This window comes from Equus przewalskii, chromosome 4 (assembly GCF_037783145.1).
Source record: "Equus przewalskii isolate Varuska chromosome 4, EquPr2, whole genome shotgun sequence".
NCBI classification, from domain to species: domain Eukaryota; kingdom Metazoa; phylum Chordata; class Mammalia; order Perissodactyla; family Equidae; genus Equus; species Equus przewalskii.
Window position 1 is genome coordinate 27,918,701 of NC_091834.1, and position 25,733 is coordinate 27,944,433.

A 25,733-nucleotide genomic window follows, 5' to 3' on the forward strand; every position below is an offset into this window, starting at 1 on the left:
ACCAAATGAATTGTTGAAACATACTTATGTAAATCACTTAGAATGACGACTCAAGAAACTAAAAAGATTTTGGTTAAATTAATTTTTTAAAATGGCGCTCAAACTTCTGTATGGGAAGAAGTACAGCCTAATTATAGACTTATTTTCAGCATGGCTCTGAAAATGGGGAAAATCAGACAAAATGTAAAGTTCATTTCAGATAAGACCTTTCCCAGATACGAAGTATAAAGATTAGGCAGTAAATATCAATTTTAGGCAGCCTACAGAATATTAGAAACTATTTTAAAGTAGAAATCTACTAAAAAATTAACCAAGACCTGAGCACGAATTGCGAGACCCGCACAGTTACTGAGAGAGACCCGCGATCCTCACCACGCAAAGTCGCCCCACTCGGCTGTAAATCGCGTGAGCATTGCTTTCTGCCTCCAGCGCCTTTTCAGTAAAAAAGAAATACACTTTGTTGTCATCTCCGTCTTCATTGTCAGGAATCATATGTGAACCGACAAATTTTGGTTCTATACAAGTAAACAATAGAAAAAAAGTGAAATAGCTATTACAACAAAAGGATGTTATTCTACTGAATTATATATTATGTGAATGTTTAACTTTTATCATTTCATGAAGAAATAAAATATTTCTTTTAAAAGTTTGTACTAAACATTAAAATCCTATAGATATCTCCATTGTCTTTGTAAATCAACCATTTTTAAGAAATATTAGAGGAAAATTTAATTGGAAAATGAAAGAATCAGGGAGGGAAAAACAATTTCAGACCACAAGCATTATAGACTTGAAATGCATTCGAAGAAGCACAGATTAGGGGTATGATGATGACAATCTCTATAAACTTCCTCCCAATTATATAAAAAGTCAGTATAAATATGTGTAGAATATTTTAGTAAAAAACTATGCCATTATTTTTTTTAATTCATAAATTATCCCCCAGGTTAGCTCATTGTAATTTTAAGGTGGAACATTTACTCTAAGTTTTGTGTTTGAAGTCTGAGGAGTCTCAGTGAACAACCTTTGATTGACAGGGTGTGTCTAACATGTTAGTGATAACATGCTGCCAATAGTGACTATGCACTCGAAAACTTAATAAAAAGGCTGAAAATAATGAAAATGCTCATCATAAAATGATGATTTAGTCCCTAGATATACCAGTATGCCATAATATAAACGTTATTCCTTACAAAGAATTCTCTGCCAATGAATGGCTAGTGATTTTACTAGAGTCTTGTCTCTAAAGTGCAATGTGATCTTATTAAAACAAGCAAAGCAAAGCAATCAATGCATCCAAAATTATTTCAATTGACAAGAGAAAACAAAACAACTTACTGGATAAAGGTTTTTCACTTTTCATGTATTTGTTTGTTTTCTTCATTTAAATCCTGATTTCTAAGCATTGCTATGAGGGTAACTTGGTTTTATAATAAAGCCAATCCATTTGGATATAAAATGATATACACATATCATAGTTAACATTTTAATTCAGGAATATTGCTAATTAAAAAATCCTGAAATTTGTAAAAACTATAAATTACATTTGTATTGTTATTATTATAAAAATGGCAAGCTTCCCATCAGTTTTAGCCTTGTTTTCTATTCTGATTTATATGCTCTTTCCTCCTCAAACCTACCTCTCAACAGGCGTTCATCGTCATGCTCAGTTCGAATGTGAGCCAGTCGCCCCAAGCTCCGGAAGATTGCAGCATCTCTACCCCAGTAGTCACTGTAGAGTCCAGTAAACAATTCACTACCTATATGGAAACAGCAGTTAAAAATAAGTCAGTATTTGTTTCTGGATCTGACAACAATGTATAAACCAAAATAACGTTAAACGTATCCAGGTTTACTGCGTATATGACTTTACGAAATTAACACTATTGTTAAGAACATTGATGGTACAGTCAGACTGCCAGGATTTGAATCCTAACTCTGCCAATCACTAGCTGTGTGAACTTGAGCTAATTGCTAATCTCTCTGCGCCTCAGTTTCCTCATTTACAAATAGGAATAGCACTCAAAAGTGCTTAGAGTAAAGTACTTAGAAGAGTAGCTGGCATATACTAAGACCCACATGAGTATTTGATAAATAACCTGATTTCTTCTTATTTTACTAAAGTTCTTATAACCTTCATATTATCAAGGTATTATTATTGGTTTTATATGTGAATCAGCTAACCCAAATCCTTCTTGTAATAAGAAATTTCTTCCACTAACATGATTTTAGCACAGGAACCACAAAATCTGACAAAGTTGTAGATAACCCAATTAATTGTCATTTAATTTGTTTTAAGTTTGTGGTTTAGTTAGTTGGGACCATATAAAGAGTTCATAATTTAATCAGGCAGTCGACAGAACAAACAAAGTTAGCTGCAACATGTGGTGGAGTTTGTAACCCTAAAAGCAGACTGAGGAATACACCAATGTGCGCAGGGTCTCAAGAAATGGCAATGGGCTGGCCCTGCGGCAGGGTGGGAGGCCCAGGGTTTCACTGGTTCAGATCCTGGGCGCGGACATAGCACCACGCAACAGGCCATGCTGAAGCAGCGTCCCACATAGCTCAACCAGAACGACCTATAATTAGAATATACAACTATGTACTGGGGGAGCTTTGGGGAGAAGAAGAAGAAGAGGAAGAAAAGCAGATTGGCAACAGATGTTAGCTCAGGTGCCAATATTTAGGAAAAACAAAAAGAGACAATGTGTCTTTGCGGCTGGCCAGAAGAAAGACATTAAAATAGCTTAAGAGGGGCCAGCCCCATGGCTGAGTGGTTAAGTTCTCGCGCTCTGCTTCAGCAGCCCAGGGGTTTCGCCAGTTCGGATCCTGGGCACGGACATGGCACCGCTAGTCAGGCCATGCTGAGGTGGCATCCCACATGCTAGAACTAGAAGGATCCACAACTAAAAATATAACAACTATGTACAGGGGGGCTTTGGGGAGAAAAAGGAAAAATAAAATCTTAAAAAAATAGCTTAAGAGAAGAGAGAAAATTTTGAAAAATAATGAAAGGATATAACTGGAACTCCCAAAAGACCAATACTTCTCAAGCATGGGGACTTGGAGTCCGCTTTTGTCAAAGTGACAACGAAAGGTAATCATTATGAACATCAGTGGGGCCAGAGGATTGTCCTGGGCATATGCAGCTCCGGTGTCCTGTTCCAGGTAAAAATCTCTGGCCAAGAAGCAAATGACAGCAGCAGATCACCTGAACTAGCAACCTCAATTTAGGGCGGTCAAACTATTTTCATAATGAGCATTATATAACTCTGGTCAGGTTTAAAAATACAGAGATGATGAGTGTACTAAACTCAAAGTATGAGTGCTTTTCTGTTAAATTTGGAATGTGTACAGATGTGGACACATGTGCTTTAAAGTGTGAGTTTAAAGCTTAAGAGAATTCAAATTAATTGTATTTTCAATTTAATAAATTTAATTGTATATTCAAATTTAGATTTAGAATTATTAAATTTACAGAAATAAAAACTTGACCAAGTAAACAGAATTTAAGAGAACTTCAGTGTCATATTTATAAATTTTATGGATTAGATTTAAAAACTTTTTTCAATATTTATGAATGTTTTTTCTAATGTGAGTCCTTCAAACTTTAAAAAACTTCAATAGATTAAATACATTTGTATGGTTTAAAATTTGAGAAAGTAATCAACTGAGTTGTAAATGGGACACATTGTTAGGAAGTTTATTTTCAACTTGAGTTAAATAACAATTTTTAGAAAGTGAAGATAATTACTTTTGATATATCAGGTTTAGAAAAAGAACAAGATATAAATGGAATTCAAAGGCTTAAGAAAAATAAGTTTTTACAAAATGTTATTATAATAAACTTTTTCATTTACAAAAAGACAAGTAACTAGTTTTATCAGTTCACAAAATTCACTATGGATACTTAAAAATTATATATGATACAAATAAATCTAGGTTTCCCACAAAGGAATTCACTTTTAAACTATATATGAGAAAAAGAGAGAGAAGAGCGAGAGCAAATGTAGTAGAATATTAACAATTGGTGAATCGAGGTAAATAGTATACACATGTAAATTTTACTCCACTTTCAATTTTTCTTTGCACTTGAAAATTTTCAAGATAACAACTTAAAAAAAATGAGCTGTGTTTGTTGAGTCCATGCTATGCTAAGAGGTGTCATAAGGAAAATAACAAAAACTGGAAAACAAGGACACTTTATGTCTGGACTTAAGAAAACACAATTTGGTGGGGAAAAGTTACATCAGAACTCTTATTTAAGCGTGTTATTTGGTAATAGAAGGGGAAAGAGTAACATAATTTATATCAAAGTCAATTAGTGCTGTTTCTACCAGAAATTTTATATCTATATGTGGAGCAAGAGTATTTTGAGATCAAAGGCACTCAGTGGTTAGAGATATGAACCATATATGGGACACAGGCTGTACTGCTTGGACATGGATAGAAGAGACTCATGCTGAATTCATTAAAATCCCTTGGGGATCATCAACTCTATGGCATAAATGAATGAGTTAACACAAAAAAGGGTTAATTGACTACTGAACCCCCAGAGCAAGGATTTTTCTGAAATATTTTTGTTTTTAATTATTATATTTGATTATATTTCCTGTCTAAAATATAGGCAATTTTGTAAAATTGTCCTAAATATAACTTATTTTTCTAATATAGACTGGGATGAATGCGTAATGAATTTTAGATACAAAAAATAGATTTCTTAAAAATCATGACAGTTTTCTATTTAAATTCTTAATATTAGATTTAATTTAATTTCCTAAAATATTTCTAAAACTTTGATATCTGAAAATATTATTATGGGAAAGCAATCTTTATTTAAGTCCTTATCAATTTTATTGTGCTTATCCCAATTTGGAACATTGTTTGGAACATTCAGGAACTTGTTTGGAACTTGTTTTATTCAATTCTATAAACTTAACAATTAAATACCCCTTGGAGCCACTAGATGGCAACCCTATGATAACAAGTAATATTATATCCAGGGCAGGTTACTTGCACAAAGGAAAAGAAGATATATTACTAATTTTACCTAATTTCCCTTTTTGTACCCAGATAAAAGAAAATACTTTGTGAACAATTCAAATAACACAATATGAACTGTATGACTTAAACTTCAAAGAAGCTAGACAGGTGCTAAAAACTATATGCTATGTAAACTGAACCAAATGTGTTTCTGTTGGAAATGTTAGGCTTTCGTCAGAAGGGAAACATTCTCCTTTCATATCTTATTATCAGTGTGAAGAACAAAATAAATTCATAGTAATAGATAATAAGGATATTTTGTAAAATACTTTCTGAAGAAAAAATAAACACTTTAATGAAAAATAATAAATTAGAATAAAGCTTTAGGCACAAATGATATCTAATCGTAATTAAATGAGTAAAAATACTCAGCATGATTATAATAATTGATACTATTTACAGTAAATACATAGTTTCTAATTGAAAACTTTAAATTATAAGCATTTGCTATAGAGAAAATTTGTGAATCAATATTTTGGTATTTTACAGAGTGCAAAGATAACATCTGAATAAATCATATTTTCATGGACTAAGTTTCATGTAAATACAGTCATGTTCTGCTTAACAACAGGGATATGTTCTGAGAAGTGCATCGTTAGGCAATTTCATGGTCGTGCAAACATCACAGAGTGTACTTATGCAAACCTAGAGGGTATAGACAACTACACTCCTAGGCTATGTGGTACTAATCTTATGGAACACTGTCAAATATGCAGTCCATCCTTGACCAAAACATCATTATGTGGCATGCAACTGTAGTAAAATATGTAGTAAAATATTTAGAGTTTTCAATGTTAAGAACAGAACTACCAAAGTTTTTAGTTTTCTATGTCTCTGGAGAAATGATATTTAATAAATGTATTAGCTTAGCCATAAATTTAACTGGTATCTAATCTATTTTGATATTCTGGATATAAATAACCAACTTGATTTTTATGCCATATATTACTTTTCATTGTTACAGCGCTGGCTTCTGATGGTAACAGATGTTATGTTAATTTTAGATGGTCAAGTGTGGCTACAATTAAAAAATAAAACACACATCTGCAAGGTATCTTGACAGGTGAGTGTAACTTATTATTGTCATGCTCGACAATAGTCTCTATGTACAGAAACAGAAATACTGGAAATAGTTCTGCATTGGAACCCTAGCTCGAAATCTGGTGTTTGACCATGGCAAAACTGTTCAATATCTCATGGTCTTGTTTACCTGTAGAATTAGAGAGACCTACGTGTGATTTCTTGAGGATGCAAATCTGTTATAGTCTCTCTGCTGCTCTTTATTTTGCCTGGAATTCTGCACCTCCCTTCCCACTTCACCTCCCGTTTACCTGACTATTGCCCACTTTCCCCACGAAGCCTTCGCTGACCAAACTTTCATCAGTGTTCCTAGTACCACCACAGCCCCCGTGCCCATTTCCGTCATACTGTTCATCCTAGCATGTGTATTTGTCTCCTTACGTATTTGACATTATGCCTCACTAGAATGTAAACTTCTTGATGTGTCTTATATATTCTTATGTCTTGAGTATCTTGCACAGTGTCTGTAGTACAGAAATGCTCAAAAGACATTTGTTGAATCAATGAATGACATAATGAATTAATAAATGAATAAATCTAAAACTCCTTTTAGATGTTTAAATTAAAAAGCTATGAAACATAGTAAGAAAAAATCAGGATAAGATTCTGATTTTTCAAAGATGCTTCAGGGAGAAAATTTCAAAAGAAAGAAAAAACCACTAGTCGTTTATATGAATAACAAGTTCTTTGAATTTTTGCTCCTCAAGAAATCTATGTTATTTAGTAATTTTAACTAATGAACACAGGGACTTTATTTTCTTCTAGTATTTATCCCCAATAGTTTCTCCCCAAAAGACCGTATCTACATTAAACTGCTTATATGAAAGAAAATGAGACAATCACTTGACTCTTGGCAATATATAAAACAAATCCACTGTAAATAACCCTAAGTTAAAATGCATTATGAAAATACTTTCCTATATAATTCCTTTTCTTACAACACAAACTTTAACTGAAGTTTTAATTAAATATATTGTATTACTTTAATATTTTATGAAACTAATCAAGAGTTTTGTTCATGGTCTGAATATTAATCTACTTGAGTTTTTATTTGCCACATTGGAAATATAGATTTTTAACTGTTTAGTGAGAAAAATTCACAGTTTTCCTTGTTCTTCTTAAGTTTTACTCAAGCATTACTCCTATGTCTAGAAATCTAAATAATGTGAAACACATTTGCCTCGTGGAAAGCACGTGCTAAAGAATAGCTTAACTGCATCATTTTATAACTGAATTGTATAATTTTGTTAGAAAATTATACTACTTTCAATGCACTATTCTGCAGAATGACAGTGGCATGCACAACCGCCAGGAGAAACAAAATGTGCTTGGAAGGATGAGAATGGATACAAATGAGCCATAAAATCCAGCATCCCAGATCACACCTACACTGCTTAAGATGCTGAAAGAAATGGGGGAGAACGAGCCCTTTTATTAGTTATGTAGTTGTTTGGGCTTTTGGGATTTTTTGTTTGTTTGTTTTGGCATATAGGTGGCATTAGCTATCAATGTTAAGAAGGTGGTTTCTGAGGCATGAAGGAAAAAAAAATGTGTTTTGAATCTGTTCATATGCATTCACTGTCACCCATGGCTGAACTCTGAGTTTTCTTGGTGACATTGATAGTGTGATGGTCAAACCAGATTCCTAAGAGAGAGAATGTCAATGGGGAATTGAAGAGTAGGATTTTTTTCTCCTATCTTTTTGAAGACATTTTGTTTTGTGTTGAGGAAAGCATAAGCAAAGTATTCAAAAAGCTCCTGAGGGACTAGCAGTTATGGCCAGAATCAACAGAAAGCGTGTGGGTAACTGGCATTTAGCCAAATGTGAGGGAGCAGCAGTCTTGGCTAGGAAATTACAGATACTCTTTTGGAACAGGAATGTGGTAAGGGTCTAACTTTAAGTCTAAGCTTCTACACAGTTGAGATGAATTCAAGAAATGACCCAACTCTTTCACTTATGTTTATAGAGGTTGTAGTTATAAAGACATGGATTTTACCTTCTTTTAGATTTCTTTTTTTTGAGGAAGCTTAGCCCTGAGCTGCCAACCCTCCTCTTTTTGCTGAGGAAGACTGGCCCTGAGCTAACATCCGTGCCCATCTTCCTCTACTTTATACGTGGGATGTCTGCTACAGCATGGCTTGCCAAGCGGTGCCATGTTCACACCCGGGATCTGAACCAGTGAGCCATGGACTGCCAAAGTGGAATGTGCGCACTTAAACGCTGTGCCACTGGGCCTGCCCCCCATTTAGATTTTTTCGTTTGTTTTTCTAATATTTATGAAGTCTTACTTTGTGCCAGAATTATTTAAGCATAACTCTGCCCTGAGTATAAATATAGTTAATTAGAAAGAAACATTTATTTAGAAAAGAAAGTTTTAATGTTATTAAGAGCTTGAAATAATCAAATTTTCCCTGCATGTATTCCAACTCCCTTCCATTCAATCAACATTGACCTTTAATTCACAGAATTTGTAAAATTTGTAATGAGGAGATATATTGACAAAGGTCTTATTATTATGAAAAAAGTGCAGGAAGAAAATTTCAGTGGCTGTAAACTATCGTAGTTTTATTTTCTGAAAAAAAGAAACATAGGACAAAAAAGGCATAGAAAGAAAATTTCAGTGAGTGTAAAATATGTTGTGGCTATTTGTTAAAATAAAATTATGTCTGTTACTTGAGAAGTATCCTAAAAATATCCCAACAACAAAGCTAACACTTTGAAAGCAAAGTGTGAAAAGGTACGTGACAAATCAGTGTGGTTTTCCCAACAAACACAGTAACATGCCCGTTAACATACCTTAGACAGTTCAGGTATGGTAAGTATTAAATTACACCTGAAACTGGTAATACAAATCTGGGCCAGAATGAAACATTAAAAAAAAAAGGCAATAGAATTGAGAGGGCGAAGAATAAGGGAAATCCTGAAGTTACTGAAGATATTATCAACTTAGGGAGCATATTGGAAAATTACATCAAACATAACTGATGAAAGAGTCAGCTAATATTTTTCCTTCTAGGCCAAAATGGCATATGACAAACAAAATAATCCTGAATTTTTATTTGGCCAGTCAACAATCCTAATAATTTAGTGGCAGAATAAGTGCTAAGTATCTTTGGATGACCTGAAAGGTATAGACAAGTAATGAAGCAGTTCATTTTACTAAATAATTCATTGTTTCAACAAATTGCCTTTAAAACCAGGTGGTAATGTTTTGTTTTCTTCAGACAGTTACTTAAGACCACTTTAAATGTAATACTAATAATCACAGTAGGGGGAAAATGTGTCTGACGTAGAAATCTCGCAGCTGCCGTATGAACGCACATGCCACCAAGATAGATTATGTTAACAGTAAGTGGCACTTGAAGAGCAGGCCTAATTAATGTGTGATTTCAGTTTGATTCGTTTCTCACCATACAGAACACAGCTCAATAAGAAGCTTGTTTTAGTCCTTAAATCCTGTTTCACATAGAATCATTGTAAGTTACTAACATTTCACTTCTAAATTAGATTATAAATTTAATAAAAATGTCTTGTTAACTTGCATTCACCCAGCAAAAATCTTTATTCTTTATTTAGTTTTTCAGTAAGCTTTTACTCCATGTGATCTTAAGTCAACTGAATTTAACTGAAATGAAAATTGTATCTAAAGAAATTATTAATAATTCTCTGATTTGCGAGCACGTTTTTTTCTTTGGGGGCCTTGTTAGTTTTATAAGTACTGCTACAAATTTGAGTTTTTTATCATGAAAGTGCATCCTAATGTGAACAAGCATTAAACATTAAGTGCAACCTATAATTAACAAAGAAACAAAGAAGGAGCAATAATCTAAAGATGGTCATCTTTTTGCTGGAGTCTTGTCCTAACTCATCAGCAGAGAACATGCGTGGTCATAAAATACCACAATCATGCATTCTTTCCCTGTCAGAGTAAGCTACAGTAAGCTTGCCAAATTCCAACTCAGGGAGCTCCATCTCAGCCCGAATGCCTGCTGCTTTTTCAGTTGGGGGAATTATTTCTACTCCCTCTCTTAAAGAGTTTCTGGCTCACGTAGGTTATCAGGTTTCCATCCTGGTGGCTGCTGCATATCCAGAGTGAGTGAACTATCTCTCAAAGGTACTTTGAGATGAAAGTTCGTGGATAAATGCGAAGAATTATATTTTTATTTCTTCTCTTTGGCAGGACTATTCTATAACTTTTGTGTTTAGCTTGGAGGGCTCTTATGATTTGATTGCTCTTCTGAATAAGCGAAACAGCCACCTAGATGGCAAGCGCTTCACATTTCAGCATAGCGTAATTTGGTTTGAAAGTTCAATGAAACTCACTTGGAAATGTCCCCCCAGTAATATTTCCTCTCTTAAAAAAACCAGCTTTAAATTCCTGGTTTCATGCATAAACAAGCTTCAGGGAGGCTGAGTGGTGAGTGGCAGGGTGGCTAAAGAAATTACTTTTAACCATTTAAGTGAAATGTTAAAAAAAATGATATTCTCTTCTAACCTCAGAATTTTCACCTTTCAATATCACTTATAATATTCTTATGAGTAATATCCCCACATTTATTTTTGGTTGGTTTGTTTAGGAACTCCAGTCAGTATTCCATTCAGTCAATATTAATATATAGGAGGTCTTTTCTGTGCAAGATATTGTATGGAAACGAAAGATGATGAGAAAGTCTCTTTCTTCCAGACATATTCAAATCTTAAACCCGTAAAGTTACAAAAATCACTAAAAACTTTCCAAAAGAACTGTATGAGTCTATCAAATGCATGTATTTTAATTCGTATACTGCCAGTAGACTGGCATTCACCAAAAGTGGCATTCATTTATGGATCTGGCATTCACCAAAAGTGGCATTTCTAAGGTTTCGATTCCTACTAAGTCTAAACTGCATTAGGCAACTCTATTCTCCTATTTAAAAAGTCCCTTCCTCATATTGTGTTTACATACACACACACACACACACACACGGGTTAGTAGAGGAACTCAAGATGTGTTAAAATAATATTTTTCTTTAAAATTTTTTATTTTTTAAAAATATTACATCTCTTTATTCAAGCCCCTGAAGAACTTAATTACTATGTGAAATTCTCATCTTTCAGATCTTTCAGATAATGAAGCTGAAGTAAATGAAACTTTCCCTACTAATTAGAGCTAACAAGATTTTTGTTCTACAAATAAATATATATGTAAAAGCTCTATTTATTTGGACCTGAGTCCCATGATTGGGATGGGGGAGCATAGGGAGTGGGATGCCACGCCCATCAAAATCAACTGTCTGGACTAAGTTCAGGGCATGGATAGTCTCTAGAATATGCAGGAACATGTGCATCAACTCTAAATTGAGAATAAGATATTTTGATTAATCATCAGTAGGGAGTTTTAAGTTTTAACTACTTATTTAGAACAGGAAGTCTCTACATGTTATTTTACACTTTTTCATTTTCTGCAAACAGGATGGCCTAATACTCGCACATAACTAACTCTACGTGTTGCAAATGTAACAATAGAAGTTTGCCCCGTCCTCTCTCTGAGCTGTGTGATTTCAGGTGAAACAGGAGAGGTACTATGACTATAGCAGAACCTCTCAACACTGAGAAAACAGAATGATTCCTCATAGCACCTATGTTAGATGTCAGGGGTTGCTCTCCTCAACTGTGTATGTGGGAACTCATCCATCTGTCTGCACCATCACAGTGCTGGAGTACTTTGACAAAGGTGCCATTTTCAATCCCAAATTGTATAAAAGAGAAAAAATATTTTGCTGGGTCTTAAATGAGATTCTCAGCTACCTCATCTAATTAAATCGAATCAAATTGAAATCTAGATCAGACATGGCCAGCTTATTCTGTTATTCCAATGTGGACATTTATTGGTAGTTTGAGCTGTTCAACCTCTATCGTTTTCATTTCATATTAACAGGAATTTAGACAAATGACTGAAGTTCTAAATTGAGATGACTTTCTGCTGCATTCTACTGATACAGAGAAATGCACCAAGAAGAGAATATTAAAAGTTCCCCTAAAGGGGCCGGCCTGTGGCTGAGTGGATAAGGTCGCGGGCTCCACTTTGGCAGCCAAGGGTCTCACTGTTTTGGATCCTGGGTGCAGACATGGCACCACTCATCAGGCCATGCTGAGGCGGCATCCCACATAGCACAACCAGAGCCACTCACAGCCAGAAGAAACAACTATGTACTGGGGGGCTTTGGGAAGAAAAGGAGAAGAAGGAGAAGAAGAGGAAGACGACGAAGCAGAAGCAGCAGCAGCAGCAACAGCGGGAACAAAAGAAAAAGATTGGTGACAGATGTCAGCTCAGGTGTCAATCTTTAAAAAGAAAAAAGTTCCCCTAAAGACACAGAGTATTTAAGACATAAAGAATTAACATATGTTAAAATAGTGTAGTTTTTTAAATTTTCATAAAGTATTCATATAATTGCATTTTGTGAATAATCAATGGCACAATACAAAATATTTTACTTAAGGTATTAAGCAGCAATTTGTGTTTTCAGAATGAGACACCCATGCTTCACAGCAGCTACACTTATTTTAGTCAAATTGGCTCAAGTCAGCATGGCTTGAAATTTAATATCACTGCTCCCAGCACCAATAAATGGATATGACAAGGCACCATATATAAAGAAATACCAAAAAACTAACTGAAATTTCAAAATCAATATGACTACCACCTGATGTCTGCAGCGACAATAATTACCAATTAAAGTAGAGGTGAAGGAGGAGCTGGGATCAAAAGGACATCTGCCCCGTCCTCTCTCCCATCTGTGTGATTCCAGGTGAAACAGGGGATCCTTGAAAGAAAACCAGAAATGTCTTTATGAATATTGCAATTTTAATAAGAATGCAGTTGCTCAGATAAAATATATTAAACCTTGATATTTACAAAATAGGTATTGTAAATAGGATACCAGTGAGTAACATCAAGCTATTTAGGAACAAACAGGATCTTGTAAATAAATACATGGGTTTTGCAGGCCCATATGGGTTTTCTCCCTCCTCCCCAAAAGTATGCAGGTGATGAAATGAAAGAAATTCGCAGTGTTTATCACTTGATCAGACAGTATTAGTCATTCGGAGATGTGTCAGTTAAATATTCCAAAGAAATGGAAACTTGCTGAAAAACACAACAGAAGATTCAATGATAAACACGGAAATGGGCTTTTATTCCACAAAGGCCATTATTGATTTTCTGAATACTCTATAAAAGAAAATGATACAATTTTCTATCAGTAATTTGGAACATTTATTTCCAATCATTTTTTATTCTTCATCACATATTCTTTGTGTAGACATCTAATATTTAATAATTTAGAGAATGATTACTGCATAAATAACTACTTGAATATACAGGTATAAACAAATTTCAATCTGGCCTCATACAAAGGAGATAATTGAAAATAAATATTTCCATGAAAAACCACTACTTTATGGGTTCCTATTGCAAGCACATAACCACAGAACTTTTCTCTGAATGTTCTCATATTTCAAAATTCTCATTAATGGATATTTTTATAATCAATTTCCATTAAGTGTGTCATAAACGGTCTCGGTAAAAGAAAATAGTTTGAAAAAGTGACAATAAAAGTCCATATTGAAAATTTGTAGGAAAAAACTACTTTGCAATAGAATATTGTTGATACTGCTGACTGTGGCATCTATGATAACCCTGCCCACCTGTGAATCATGAACCTATAACAATCCTAAATCTGAGTAGCCTCTGAGAATTGCATGCACTTTTCTGGAACTTGATCTTGACTTTCGTAGACATCCCATTTACTCCAAGTTATTTGTTTTGTCCTTATTTTGGCATTCTTATTTGACACACTATCCTTCTTCTCTCTATGATATCTTAAAATCGCCATCCTGATCCTGCCATTCCAAAATCTTTCCCGTAAATGCGAGTTCACATGACCTCTATAACTCTCCAGTCTTATATTCAGAATTGAACCAGAGCTTATAGAACAAATGTGGCCTCCTGGTCCAGAAGTGTGGCTAAACTGATATTTTAAGTCAAAGAAAGTTTTACCTATTTAGACACTTTACACAAATTAGTAGAGAGCAAGAATGCCAGTAAACAATTTGAGACATTTTTGTGTTTACTTCCCACAGATGACAAATTTTCAACAACATGAGAAGAAAACATTCGTTCAAAGGAGCTAGAATTATTGGTCTGCCCAGCTAATACTCATGTTGAAAGGGTTTCATGTAAATTTGTGAAACAGATCCATAGCATTATACGGAGAAGGAAGGGATCAAGTGTATGAATGTTATTCTGGTTTGCCCCTTTAGTCACTGCCACTTTACAGAATATTTGAAAAAAATGGGTAGGATACGCATATTGTATTTTTTCTAATACAGTCAAATGTCCAAATGTTCAGTTATAGAAAGCTGTTGAAGAGATATACTGAACCGCTTTCTTAAAGCAAGTCTTTCTGTAGATTCAAGCCTCTCTGAACTCAACTTTTTATCTCTAATGAAGTTGGTTTATCTAACGAGTATCATTAAACACTTTAAACACTACAATTGAAACTGCAAGAGAACAAGTACATTTCTTCTTTATTCAAGGAAGTACAATACATTCATTTAAATTCAAACTGTCAAGTGGGTGAAACAGATAGAAAACGCTAACTGTAAGAATGCTAAGATCAAGAGAATCTCGGATTTTGAAGAACTGCAAAGTTAGATCAAGGAAATGAAGTGACAATTTCTTAGAAAAGTCACAGGCTTTCATAAATATAAATCATAACCTAGGCTTCTGAGGCTATTGTTGATTTGTGAATTTCAGCATGTTTCTGAGATAGCAAGTATCTGACATATCAGTGTCTTCAACTTTTAAGAGAAGTAAATTGAATCTACTGGAAACTATTCACAAAGAAGCCTACAACCCTAACATTTTGAAAACAATTAAGTGGAACCCAGAATCATGCTGGAATTTTTAACTATGTATGAGGCACAATTCTGTGCTATACGTAAATCTATTTGAGTCTGTAAAATGACATGCTCTTTTATGAAACCTCAAATTTGACATTGAGAACACATGAGTAGTGAATATTGAATAACTCATATATTCTCAGAGACCTATGCCTCAGGTCTGACACAGATGTACCTTGACTGAACCCTTCCCATCTTTCTCTAGAAGACTTCAAATACCTCTCTCTCATTTGTTTGATTAATGGCTAATCACATAAATGGCTACCTCAACAAATAGTTATTTAAAATAAGGAACAAGCTAAATTAAAAATTTTTGCTTGCTTTTTATATCACTATTAAGAACCCATATTTGTGAATAGCTTAAAGGATAGACATATCTATCATTTTAATTTAAAAAAATGCATGTGTTGTAAATATACACCTACATCAAATTATCACAATGCACACATATCTTACAATTTTATTTGCTAATTATACTTCAGTAATGCTGAAAAAAATGCATGTATTCTGCAGTTTATAATTTTTCAGGCCACTAATCATTAAAAAATAGATAAAACTATTGGAATTTCCCTGCATTAGATAAGCACCATTATCTTTATGTACAAAGAGAAGAAAGGTCCAAATTTTTAGAAGATATAGTCACTTCATCCATATATAACACTTGGTTAATAATACAGTCATGCACCGGATAACAACGCTTCAGTCAATGATGGACGGCATACACAACAGTGGTCCCATAAGATTAGTACCATATAGCCTAGGTGTGTAGTAGGCTATAACATCTAGGTTTGTGTAAGTGCACTCTATGATGTTCACACAACAACGAAATCGCCTAATGATGCATTTCTTAGAACATATCCCCATCACTAAGCAACACGTGACTGTACTCTGGGAGTCAAATAATACAAAAGTGGACAACAGTGTCAAACTGGATTATAGATTGTGATACTTCTTAAATTTGAGGACTATTGTAATGTGTATTTTGTAGACTATAATATTCGTAACAAAACAATGACAGTTGTTTTGGACACTTGAAAATTCTATAACTCCTCTCACTTTGCATAGGTCTTCTTTGACCCTGTCCCCAAACTTGGCTGATTGTTACGGGAACATTTTAGTTACTAAATTAAGATGTCATTACATAGCACAGAAAGCTCTATATTTATTTTTATTAATCAGAACATATCTTACCTCAGGAGTGTAATACAGGTGCTGTCAATACCTTTTATTTAAATCATTGTATGCCTTTAAAACAGTAATATTGTATCCCTGCTTTTTATTTTATTTTTGAGTTACTAAGTTGTAATAAAAATATGTTGCCTTTTTTTTCAACAAAGGCTATCGTGACGTTATTACTAAAATAACATTTGATAGTAAAAGCTAGTAAAGGGTTGACACTTTTCATATGAGTGACTTGAAAGTCTAAGCATGGCTATGATCATACGCAACTTTACATTACTATTATCTGGAGCCCAGCCTCGTTTGCTGATAAAAGCAATAGCTTCATCAGAACTGTTCAGTGAATTTCATCTAAGCACATTATGTGCATCATACCCTTAAAGCATATTTGGATGACACCTCAGAGCAGTTACACAAAAGAAGTCAACACCAGAATAAGTAAGAACATGAAGTTATCTTTCACTTGCTAAATCAATGCTTTATGACATTGTAAACAAAGAAGTCTGTGGGTAAGGCTAATCAACCCTAGAAATGGTTTGCCTCTTTTATAAACATACTCAAAACTCACATTTTTTTTACCCATCAGTCTTCGTTAATAACAAGTAGAGGATTTCCATTGAATAAATAATGAAACGTAAAGTTCAGGAAGGTAATTTCTATTAGAGATAATATGAATATTAAAACTATATTTCTCACCCAATTATATTGCTCCTCCCCAAACTTTCCACCATACCTTCTGAAATCCCTATTTCATGATAAGTAAATCCCTAAAACCACGCTCAATTTGCAACATGTTTCAACACCTCTTTGCCTTAATTGCCTAAGCTCCCATATTAGGCATAATTATGGTGCCTCAAATATGTCCACACCCTAATCCCTGGAAGTTGTGAAGATCTTACCTTTCATGGCAGAAGGGACTTTGCAGATGTGATTAAGCGAAGGATCTCCAGATGGGGAGATTACCCTGAATTATCTAGGTGGACCCAAGGTAATCACATGAGTCCTTAAAAGAGTCAGAGAAGAAGATGTGATGATGATAGCAGAGAATCACCAGAGTGTAGTGTGGGGAAGACTAGACCTGCCATTCATTGCTGGCTTTGCAGATGGAGGAATGTGACTATGAGCCAAAGAATGTGGATGGTTCTCTAGAAACAGAAAAATACAAGGAAATGGATTCTCTCCCTAGATCTTCTGGAAGAAATGCAGCAGTGTTGACAGCTTGATTTCATCCCAGTGAGAATCATTTCAAAACTTCTCACTTACAGAACCGTGAGATAAAAAAATTTGTGTTCTCCTAAGCCACTAAGTTTGTGGTAATTTGATACAGCAGCCATAGAAAACTAATGCAGCTCCTATGAAGGTATTGCTTCCTGCCCAAAGGCTTTTGAATGGTGGCTCTCTTTTTACCAAGACTCTATATTCCGGAAGACAATATTAATATTATTCAGGCTCCTGTCATCCAAATTCCAAACTAATACACAATAAATCATTCTTATCAAGACTCATGGCATGCATCTGTGCAATCCTTTCAACATTTGTTGCTAACATCTACACCTCATCCACCTTCACAACCACATCCACTTTCACAGTGTTCTTCCACATCCTAAATTCACCTTTATGCTGGATAATTTCAGTGTCCATGTGTCCAATTCACAACCCAACCACTTGGTTCCTATCTCCGCAGGGACAATGGCTTCAAGGCCACTAAATTTCAGCCACAACATCATGTCCACACCATAGACCTTAGCATCCAGTGCAACTGCTCAAAGGTGGAATAATAAAGCTTGAATGTTCTATTGACAGCCTACAGCCTCTCACCATTCCAGCTCCTCTATATGGTTATTCACAACGATATAAATATTTTCTGACCTCATACAAACCTCCAGAGTTGAGACCCCTTTATCTTTTTCAAAATGTAAAAGTCCTTTGCTGTCTTCTCCCCCTTAGCCCTCACTTTGTCCCTTGTTTTCTCATTAGTGTGCCTGCCACCCCCATTTTTAAACCTACGATACTGATGATGGTTAGAGAAAACCATACAAAAATGTAAAACAATCACTAACAGCCAGTGGTTTTGACTCAGCCGTCAAAATTACCAAGGAATTTATACACTTCCCTGTTTATGCCCTTTTATAACTCCTTTGAGCAGTTATTTACTCAAACACCCTAACTTATGATCTCTCTCAACACTAGGCAGACAATCTCACACCTTACGTTTGACGGAGAAAATAAGTTTCCGTCATTTTTAATTATTAAATTACATATGTAATTATTTTTTAAAAAGATCAATGTTGCGTGTATGTCAGGTCCTGTTCCTGGAAAAGGAAGCACAGTAGTAAACAAAAGGAAGCGCCCAGCCCCATCACTCTACTGTTCTCATAATATTATCCCCAATAGACTGTTCTCCCTTGTTTTTACTGTTTCTTTCTGCAATATTCACCACTGTTGCCTGCTCCCTAGCACTTATTTGATTCACTCCTTTACCACTTATCGCCTTAATTTTTTTTCTTCAGCAAAAATGGGTTTATTTGGGATCAGCAAAGAATTGCAATCCGGGGTCTACAATTATGGCAAGCCATGTGCACTCCTGAGGAGCAAGAAGGGGATGAGAAACTCTTTCATAGGGGAAAGAGGAAGTTGAGAGGGCTACTGTAAACAAAATGTGCCTTAGAGGAGACTGGGAGTTCAAAGCGTCACAGCGTTTCATTGGCTGAGTTGTGACAGTCTCTCATTGACCGAGATTTTGCTGAGCAAGAAGAGAAAGTCTTTCTTGTCCCTCTTGGGCTCTGCAACGGTCAGAGGGCTGATAGCTCTGCCTTCTGACCTCCTAACTCCATTTTAAGTGAAGTTTCTTTTCATTAATTTTCACAGTAATCTTATTTTTAATTTTCCCACACTCTTCTTTGCCTGTTTTTTAAACGGAGAAGCCTGTCTTTATTTTACAGATGCATGTCTGATCAAGTCTCCCTGAAAGAATAAACCAGATTTTTAAAAATTTTTATTGAGATTATGATAGTTTACAACCTTGTGAAATTTCAGTTGTACATTATTGTTTGTCAGTCGTGTTGTAGGTGCACCCCCCTCATCCTTTGTACCCACCCCCCAACCCCCCTTTCCCCTAGTAGCCACTAATCTGTTCTCTTTGTCTACACGTTTAACTTCCACATATGAGAGGAGTCATACAGAGATTGCCTTTCTCTATCTGGCTTATTTCACTTAACATACTACCCTCAAGGTCCATCCACGTTGTTGTTAATGGGATGAGTTTACCCTTTTTTATGGCTGAGTAGTATTCTATTGCATGTATATACCACATCTTCTTTATCCAATCATCAGTTGATGGGCACTTAGGTTGCTTCCACATCTTGGAGATTGTAAATAATGCTGCAATGAACATAGGGGTGCATAGGACTTTTGGAATTGCTGATTTCAAGTTCTTTGGATAGATACCAAGTAGTGGGATGGCTGGGTCATATGGTATTTCTATTTTTAATTTTTTGAGAAATCTCCATACTATTTTTCCATAGTGGCCACACCAGTTTATATTCTCACCAACAGTGTATGAGGGTTCCTTTTCCTCCACAACCTCGTGAACATTTGTTACTTTTTGTTTTGGTTATTTTTGCCATTCTAACAGGTGTAAGGTGATATCTTAGTGTAGTTTTGATTTGCATTTCCCTGATGATCCGTGATGATGAACATCTTTTCATGTACCTATTGGCCATCTGTATATTTTCTTTGGAGAAATGTCTGTTCATGTCTCCTGCCCATTTTTTGATCAGGTTGTTTGATTTTTTCTTGTTGAGTTGTGTGAGTTCTTCGTATATTATGGAGATTAACCCTTTGTCAGATATATGACTTGCAAATATTTTTTCCCAATTAGTAGGTTGTTTTGTGTTTCAATCCTGTTTTCCCTTGCTTTGAAGAAGCTCTTTAGTCTGATGAAGTCCCATTTGTTTATTCTTTCTATTGTTTCCCTTGTCGGAGAAGACATAGTGTCTGAAAAGATCCTTTTAAAACTGATGTCAAAGAGTGTACTGCCTATATTTTCTTCTAGAAGCCTTATGGTTTCATGTCTTACCTTTAGGTCTTTGATCCATGTTGAGTTTATTTTTGTGAATGGTGAAAAGGAATGGGCAATTTTCATTCTTTTACATGTGGCTGTCAAGTTTTCCCAGAACCATTTGTTGAAGAGATTTTCTTTTTTCCATTGTATGCCCTCAGCTCCTTTGTCAAAGATTAGCTGTCCATAGATGTATGGTTTTATTTCTGGGCTTTCAATTCTGTTCCAATTGATCTGTGCACCTGTTTTTGTACCAGTACCGATGCTGTTTTGATTACCGTAGCTTTGCAGTATGTTTTGAAGTCAGGGATTGTGATGCCTCCAGCTTTGTTCTTTTTTCTCAAGATTGCTTTGGTAATTCAGGGTCTTTTGTTGCCCCATATGAATTTTAGGATTCTTTGTTCTCTTTCTGTAAAGAATGTCATTGGGACTCTGATTGGGATTGTGTTGAATGTGTAGATTGCTTTAGGTAGTATTGACATTTTAACTATGTTTATTCTTCCAATCCATGTGCATGGAATGTATTTCCATCTCTTTATGTCGTCATCAATTTCTTTCAGGAAAGTCTTGTAGTTTTGGTTGTATAGGTCTTTCACTCCCTTAGTTAAATTCACTCTAAGGTATTTTATTCTTTTTGTTGCGATTGTGAATGGTATTGTCTTCTTGAGTTCTTTTTCTGTTAGTTAGTTATTAGAGTATAGAAATGCTACTGGTTTATGTAAGTTAATTTTATAGCCTGCAACTTTGCTGAAGTTGTTGATTATTTCTAATAGTTTTCCAATGGATTCTTTGGGACTTTCTATATATAAGATCATGTCATCTGCAAACAGCGAGAGTTTCACTTCTTCACTCCTTTTTTGGATTCCTTTTATTCCTTTCTCTTGCCTAATTGCTCTGGCCAAAACCTCCAGTACTATGTTGAATAAGAGTGGTGATTGGGGCCGGCCTGGTGGTGCAGTGGTTAAGTACAAACATTCTGCTTTGGTGGCCCAGGTTCACCAGTTCAGATCCTGGGTACAGACATGGCACCACTTGGTAAGCCATACTGTGTTAGGTGTTCCACATATAAAGTAGAGGAAGATAGGCATGGATGTTAGCTCAGGACTAGTCTTCCTCAGCAAAAAGAGGAGGATTGGCAGCAGTTAGCTCAGGGCTAATCTTCTTCTTCTTCTTCTTCAAAAAAAAGAGTAGTGGTAGAGGGCATCCTTTCCTTGCTCCTATTCTCAGGGGGATGGTGCTCAGTTTTTGCCCATTAATATGATGTTGGCTGTGGGTTTGTCATATATGGCCTTTATTATGTTGAGGTAATTCCTTGTATCCCCGTTTTGTTAAGTGTTTTCATCATAAATGGCTGTTGGATCTTGTCAAATGCTTTCTCTGCATCTATTGAGATGATAATGTGGTTTTTATTCCTCAATTTGTTGATGTGATGTATCACATTGATTGATTTGCGGATGTTGAACCATTCCTACGTCCCTGGTATGAATCCCACTTGATCGTGATGTATGATCCTTTTGATGTATTGCTGAATTTGGGTTGCCAAAATTTTGTTGAGGATTTTTGCATCTATGTGCATCAGTGATATTGGCCTGTAGTTCTCCTTTTTCATGCTGTCCTTGTCAGGCTTTGGTATCAGAGTGATGTTGGCCTCATAGAATGTGTTAGGAAGTGTTCCATCCTGCCTAATTTTTTGGAATAGCTTGAAAAGGATAGGTATTAAATCCTCTCTGAAAGTTTGGTAGAATTCTCAGGAAGGCCATCTGGTCCCGGGGTTTTATTATTTGGGATGCTTTTGATTGCTGTTTCAATCTCTTTCCTTGTGATTCATCTGTTCAAATTGTCTGTTTCTTCTTGACTTAGCTTTGGGAGATTGTAAGAGTCTAAGAATTTATCCATTTCCTCTAGGTTATCCATTTTGTTGGCATATAGTTTTTCATAGTATTCTCTTATAATCTGTTGTATTTCTGTGGAGTTTGTTGTTATTTGTCCTCTTTCATTTCTGATTTTGTTTATTTGAGCTTTCTCTCTTTTTTTCTTTGTAAGTCTTGCTGGGGGTTTGGCAATTTTATTTATTTTCTCAAAGAACCAGCTCTTTGTTTCATTGATCATTTCTACTGCCTTTTTTGTTTCAATAGTATTTATTTCTGCTCTGATTTTTATTGTTTCTCTCCTGCTGACTTTGGGCTTTGTTTGTTCTTTTTCTAATTCAGTTAGGTGTACTTTGAGATTGCTTATTTGGGACTTTTCTTGTTAAGGTGTGCCTGTATTGTGATGAATTTCCCTCTTAATACAGCTTTCGCTGTATCCCATATGAGTTGGTATGGCATGTTATCATTTTCATCTATCTCCAGATATTTTTTGATTTGTCCTTTAATTTCTTCAGTGATCCATTGGTTGTTCAATAGCCTGTTGTTTAGTCTCCACATCTTTGTCCCTTTCTCAGCTTTTTTCTTGTAATTAATTTCTAGCTTTATAGCATTATGATTGGAGAAGATGTTTATTATTATTTCAATTTTTAAAATTTATAGTGGCTTCCCTTGTTTCCCAACACATGGTCTATCCTTGAGAATGTTCTGTGTGCTCTTGAGAAGAATGTATATTCTGCTGTTTTTGGATGGAATGTTCTATATATTTCTATTAAGTCCAACTGTTTTAGCTTTTCATTTAATTCCACTGTTCCCTTGTTGATTTTCTGTCTGGATGATCTGTCTGATGATGTGAGTGGGGTGTTGGGGTTCCCCTACTATTATTGTGTTATTTTTGAGATCTTCTTTTAGATTTGTTGATAGTTGTTTTATGAACTTTCATGCTCCTATTTTGGGTGCATAGATATTTATAAGCATTATTTCTTCTTGATGCAGTGTCCCTTTGATCATTATATATTGACCCTCTTTGTCTCTCTTTACCTGCCTTATCTTGAAATCTACTTTGTCTGATGTAACTATTGTGACACCTGCTTTATTTTGTCTGCCATTAGGTTAGAGTATTGTCTTCCAACCCTTCACTCTCAGCCTGTATTTGTCATTGGAGCTGAGATGTGTTTGCTGGAGGCAACAAATTGTTGGATCTTGTTCTTTAATCCACCTTGCCACTCTGTGTCTTTTTTTTTTTTTCTTTTTTTTTTTTTTGAGGAAGATTAGCCCTGAGCTAACTGCTGCCAGTCCTCCTCTTTTGCTGAGGAAGACTGGCCTTGAGCTAACATCTGTGCCCATCTTCCTCTACTGTATATGTGGGATGCCTATCACAGCATGGCTTGCCAAGCAGTGCCATGTCTGCACCCAGGATAGGAACTGGGAACCCTGGGCCGCCAAAGCAGAAGACACGTACTTAACTGCTGCGCCACTGGGCCGGCCCCCCATGTCGCTTTATTGGAGAGTTCTATCCATTTACATTGAGGGTGATTATTGATGTATGATGGCTTAATGCTGTTGTTCTGTCACTCATTTTCTGGTTTTCCTGCATTTCCTTTGTTTCTTGTCCTGTGTGTTTTGGTCTACCCGTTGACTTCTGCAGTTTCTTATGCTGTGTTTCTTAGTTGTTTTCTTACTTATTTTTTGTGTCTCTGTTCTTCTTTTTAGTTTAGTGGCTACCCTGGAGTTTGTATTCAGAATCTCCTGCATAGCATGGTCCATTTTCTCATGGCCTCTTATTTCCTTAGTCTCAACCGATTCAGTCCCTTTCCTCCTCCCCTCCTAAGTTATTATTTTCATATCTTATTCCAACTCGCGTTGTGAGTTTGTGGTTAAAGTGACATGATTATCTTTGTTTTGGTGTTTTCCTTCCCTTTAGCCTAATGCTATAGTTGAATATTTGTTATCCTATTCTGATTCTACCTGTCTCCTTACTCTGTGTTTGTGACCCCTTTCTCCCTTTTTTTTCTTTTTTCAGGTATGTGGACCTTCTTGAGGATTTCTGGTAGGGAGGAGGGTCTCGTGGCTATGAAGTCCATCAGCTTTTGTTTGTCTGGGAAAGATATAATTTCTCCCTCCTATCTGAAGGATATTTTTGCTGGATAGGGTATTCTTGGCTGAAGATTTTTATCTTTTAAAGTTTTGAATTTGTCATTCCAATCCCTCCTAGCTTGTAATGTTTCTGCAGAGAAATCCACTGAATTCTGATTGGGATTCCTTTGTAGGTTATTTTCTCCTGCCTTGCTGCCCTAAGTATTCTTTCTTAATCATTCATTTTTGCCAGTTTTACTACTATATGCATTGTGGTAGGTCTTTTTACATTGACAAATCTAGGAGATCTGAAAGCTTCCTCCACACACATTTCTCTCTCATTCCCTAGATTTGGGAAGTTGTCTGCTATTATTTCTTTGAGCACGCTTTCTGCTCCATTCTCCTTCTCTTCTCCTTCTTGAATACCTTTAATTCTTATGTTGCATTTCCTCATTGAGTCAGATATTTCACGGAGATTTTCTTCATTTCTTTTTAGTCTCAGTTCTCTCTCCTCTGTCTGGAGCCATTCAACATGTCCATCTTCGATTATGCTGATTCACTCCTCTATGGTGTCCACACGAGCATTCAGGGAATCCGTATTTTGTTTTATCTGTTCCATTGTATTTTTCATCTCTAGTATTTCTGATTGATTCTTTCTTATAGTTTCAATCTCTTTTGTGAAGTAGCTCCTGAACTTGCTGAATTGTTTCTCTATATTCTCTTTCATTTCATTGAATTTTTTTATGATAGCTATTCTGAACTCATTGTTGTTTAGTTTATTTATTTGTGCATGCCCAGGACTGAATTCTGGGTGCTTGTTATTTTCTGTCTGGAGATTTGATGAATTTCCTGATGCTGGAAGTAGAGGTTTTTCCCATTGTGATATTATTTGGTTGCAGTTACAGCCTACTGCCACTGGATGGGGGTCTAGAGCCATGTATTCTGAGCCCTTCACCGTCAGTCAAGATGGCACAGCAAAGCATGGGGGTGGGGCTTTTTCTCTTGCACGCAGTCCCCGGTTTCCCAATTAGCTCTCGCTATCTGGTCTCCTGGGGTCTTGGCTTGATGAGATAACCACATGCGAAAGCTTTTGCCCCATTAGAGGGCTTCCCTCCAGGCTGCAAGGGTGCTAGGGAGTCCTGGGTGATCCTTCAGATGCACAACCCCTCCCCCACTCCTTCCCTCACAGAACCTCCCACACAGTGATCCCAGTCTTTAGGGGAGGGAACAAAGTTCTCTCTTACCCCATTCTGGCTCCTCTGAGGGGGGTTCCAGCCTCTCTGCCTTCTGTCATTTGGCTGCCGTGACTCTTCAAGGACTCCTGTGCTGTTAGGATATTTTCTGCTGGAATGTGGTTGCTCCTTTTTGTTGTATGTTGGAGGGGAGAGAGTCCTGGGTAAGCTCACTCTGCCATGATGCTCACGTCACTACTTATCACCTTAATTTTAACACAGACTCCTGAGAAGTTGCCCACCCACCCGCCTGA

At 35.8% G+C, this 25,733-nt stretch overlaps 1 protein-coding gene across 2 annotated transcripts in view; it reads right to left on the reverse strand.

Annotated features, from left to right (window-relative positions):
• Positions 1–25,733, reverse strand: part of SEMA3E (semaphorin 3E) — a 254,984-nt gene that overhangs the window by 34,701 nt on the left and 194,550 nt on the right. For both annotated transcript variants that reach the window (XM_070617313.1, XM_070617314.1), the window contains exons 5-7: positions 12,834–12,927; positions 1,641–1,760; positions 373–515 (exon numbers count right to left, since the gene is read on the reverse strand). In XM_070617313.1, coding sequence (XP_070473414.1) covers positions 373–515; positions 1,641–1,760; positions 12,834–12,927 — 357 coding nt within the window. The remainder of the gene's footprint in view (positions 1–372; positions 516–1,640; positions 1,761–12,833; positions 12,928–25,733) is intronic.